This window comes from Tupaia chinensis, unplaced genomic scaffold (genome assembly GCF_000334495.1).
Source record: "Tupaia chinensis unplaced genomic scaffold, TupChi_1.0 Scaffold139696_1, whole genome shotgun sequence".
Classification (NCBI taxonomy): Eukaryota; Metazoa; Chordata; class Mammalia; order Scandentia; family Tupaiidae; genus Tupaia; species Tupaia belangeri.
In genome coordinates, this window is record NW_006199577.1 from 578,226 (window position 1) to 581,436 (window position 3,211).

Sequence of the window (3,211 nt, forward strand, 5' to 3'; positions counted from 1 at the left end):
GTGATTATTCAATGATAGCTAGCTTAAATGGCCATGAGAACACCAATATTTTGACCTAGAATATTTTATTAAAAAATATATATAACTTTTAGAAGACTGATAACTTAGTGGAGAAGCATTCAATAAATATGTTGGCTGACTTATGAAACTACTTACTGTTACTACTGATAGTTCTGACTTAATAGCATTTGCTTTTTTATTTACTAGGTGGATAAAACTAGAGCCAAATAGGCTCTAGTATATAACTATTTCAACATTTAATAAGTTTTTAATTTCTATATAGGATACAATCTTGGAAAGAATGCTATCTCCAGGAAAAAATATTGAAGACCCCAGAAAAATTACCAAATTGATTTTTAAAAAAAGTTTTCAGGAATAATACACTGTAATTTATCCTGAAAAAATAATATTCTGTATGATTATCCCTCATACTCAGTATATTGTCTGTCCTACATTGTCTTTGATTATAGATAATGCTTCCTACCAATTCTCTCCAAAAGCTGAAAGGAATTATCCTAATTTCTTTTTTTCCCTCCTTCAGTTAAGTTTCTCCTTTTCAACTCCAAACAAATTGATACTTACACAGAAATCCTAAATTCAAGTTTTCAATGTGAGAAAGACCATCCAGGACTTATAACCTGTATATATTCTAGCTACCACTGATTTCGGTAGTGCTATCATTAGCACATGATATGAGAGAAGTAGTCTGTAGATCTGACTGTTGCTTTTTGTTCTTTCCAAACTCTATCACCAGTATTTTTCCATGCAGTTTATATCCATTTATTAGATGCAATGCTTGAAATGCTATATCCTTACCTAAAAGAGAAAGAAAAATATAAATTTACATAGGACTTAATAATGCAATTCTATTCTAAGTCTAGTTTAAGTTGTTGCACTTTAGAGTTAACTGTCGATTATAAAGACATATAGTCATTTAATTTTATCATCTTTTCTATAATCTTCAATTTGTATAGCTCAGCAAGATTAAATTAATGGCTAAGAATGACAATAAAAACAGAAAATGGATGTTTAGGGCTATTTTCTAATTCAAAGATAGAGGTAAAGAGATTTTTTCTTCTTAGCAATCACAAGATGGCTGCCGCCGAGCATTCAGCTGATAATTAACTCTGCTTGCTGGAGGCTATTTCCCGAAATGGCATTCCATGAAGTTTCTGAAGACCTGCCTAAATAAAACAAACATTGCTTAACTGTAATAGGCCCGCCCTTAATCCAACCCTGAATGGAATCTATGATCCCTATTGTTAAAACTTTATGAACTGATACTTAGCCCCTCACCCATTTACTTGCTTCTATCACATTTTCAATAAAAAGGCACGATAATTCCTAGCAGTTGTCACTCTTCAGAGAGCCATCTCTAGGAGTGTCTGACTGAGGACATGCACAAAAATGGCACCGAGGCCCCAGTCTTTCTTTCCTGCACCACCTCTGGGGAGTTAACCCACCCCCACCGAGGCTGGACCCCAGCAGATTGGCACCCAACATGGATCAGCACCCAACGTGGATTGCTTGAACTAGGAGGTGAGTAGGCGTTGGTAAGTATTTTTTAATTTTTAAAAGAGAACAATAAAACTCCTGCATAGGGTGCGGAGGACCCCTGGTAGAGAGAGGCTGGGTTTAGAGTACAGGAGAAGAATCACTTAGGGTGTTAGCAATCAGGGATAGCACTAGCACTAAGTGTAACCTCAGAACTTTTTGAGAAGTTAAGTGCCTAGGTACAAGCGACCAGGGGTAGTGCTGTACCTAAGAATCAAAACTGTAGAGATAATTTAGTACCTAGGTGCAAGCAGTCAGGGGTATTGCTACACCTAAGAATCAAAACTATACAGAAGAATTAGTGCCTAGGTGCTTGCAGCCATGGGAAACGCAGCATCTAAGTATAGGGCTTTATATGTGGACTTTTTTTTTTTGGAGAGGTTTTCACTATAGGGCACATGCACTTGCCAGACAAACAGAGATAGACAGCGAGATAGAAAGCAAGACATCACCCCCCAGGGGAGATGGTCACGCTGCAATCCCTTCTCCTCCATTCTCCTCTCGGGATCTTGGGCACGCACGCACATGCGCCCGGCGTGAATTTTAAGCCACTGGGTCCAGGACATGAACCACGGTCGACTACGTGGGAGTCCAACGACATAGCCATTACACTAACTGCTGATTCCCTATATGTGGACATTTTGAACAAACGCTAAAACAAAAAGGCATCTGAGCCAGCAAAAATCAATTGTCCACTTTTCTAGACTTCGTAAGGGAAATTAGTCCATGGTTCCCTGACGAAGGAACTCTAGATTTTGAGACCTGGGAATGAGTAGGTTTAAACATGATCGACTGGTATCGTAGGAATGGAGGAGCTACCATGTCTATTTTTGCTTTCTCACTTTGGGTTATTATTAAACATGCTATGTTTTTTACCAGTGAGCCTGCACGTCCTCCTTCTTACTCTACCTCCACTCAGGAAAAACACCAACCTAGTGAGGCTGTTCTGTCAGTTCCCAAGGCTCTTTGCCCCAAAGGCTTGGCCACGGCACTGGAGGCTAAGCCCTTGTGCCCACCCCCCATGACTGTTTCACTCGAGGGAGATTCTGGAGAGGAATCGAAGTCTGATGATCACCTAGACTCTGCTGATTTAGAAGATCTAGAAACAGCCACTGCCCAATATCATCATGACTGGCCAGCTAGACTCTCCTTAAATAAACCTAAAAAATTTTTCTAAATTCAAAAAGTGCCTAAGTGCCATTGGAGTCAAGGGAGTGGCACGACAGGCTTTACAAGCCGGTGATCCTACCTTTTGCCTTCCAATATCAATTAATAATGATGGTGATCCTGAATGGGAGGCCATTTCTTATAAATTACTGAAAGAAATTAGATAAGCCATTAGACAAACTCCCCTAACATTAGGTATGATAATAGAAATGGGCTCCTTTATTACAGTGGCTTCCCAAATGATTATCCCCTGCCAGCATTTAACAACCACATCATCTTAGGCTTTGTTGGCATAGAAAAAACTCCCAGAATATAAAATATTTGTGTTCTAAAAACTCTAAAGGTATAAAAAATTCCTATTGTTTTCTACCATCCTTAAGTATATAATTAAAAATTTCAAAAAAAAGAGGTTACTGGGAACCAGCAGTTAGCGTAATGGCTATGTCGCTGGACTCCCACGTAGTCGACCGTGGTTCGCGGCCCCCACCCC

At 39.2% G+C, this 3,211-nt stretch overlaps 1 protein-coding gene across 1 annotated transcript in view; it reads right to left on the reverse strand.

The window, feature by feature from the left end:
* Window positions 1-609: 609 nt before the first annotated feature.
* The window catches only part of RBM41 (RNA binding motif protein 41), a 48,676-nt gene continuing 46,074 nt past the window's right edge, over window positions 610-3,211 (reverse strand). Inside the window, exon 8 of the mRNA XM_027765754.1 lies at window positions 610-816. Within this exon, the coding sequence (XP_027621555.1) occupies window positions 650-816 (167 nt within the window). The 3' untranslated portion in view covers window positions 610-649. The remainder of the gene's footprint in view (window positions 817-3,211) is intronic.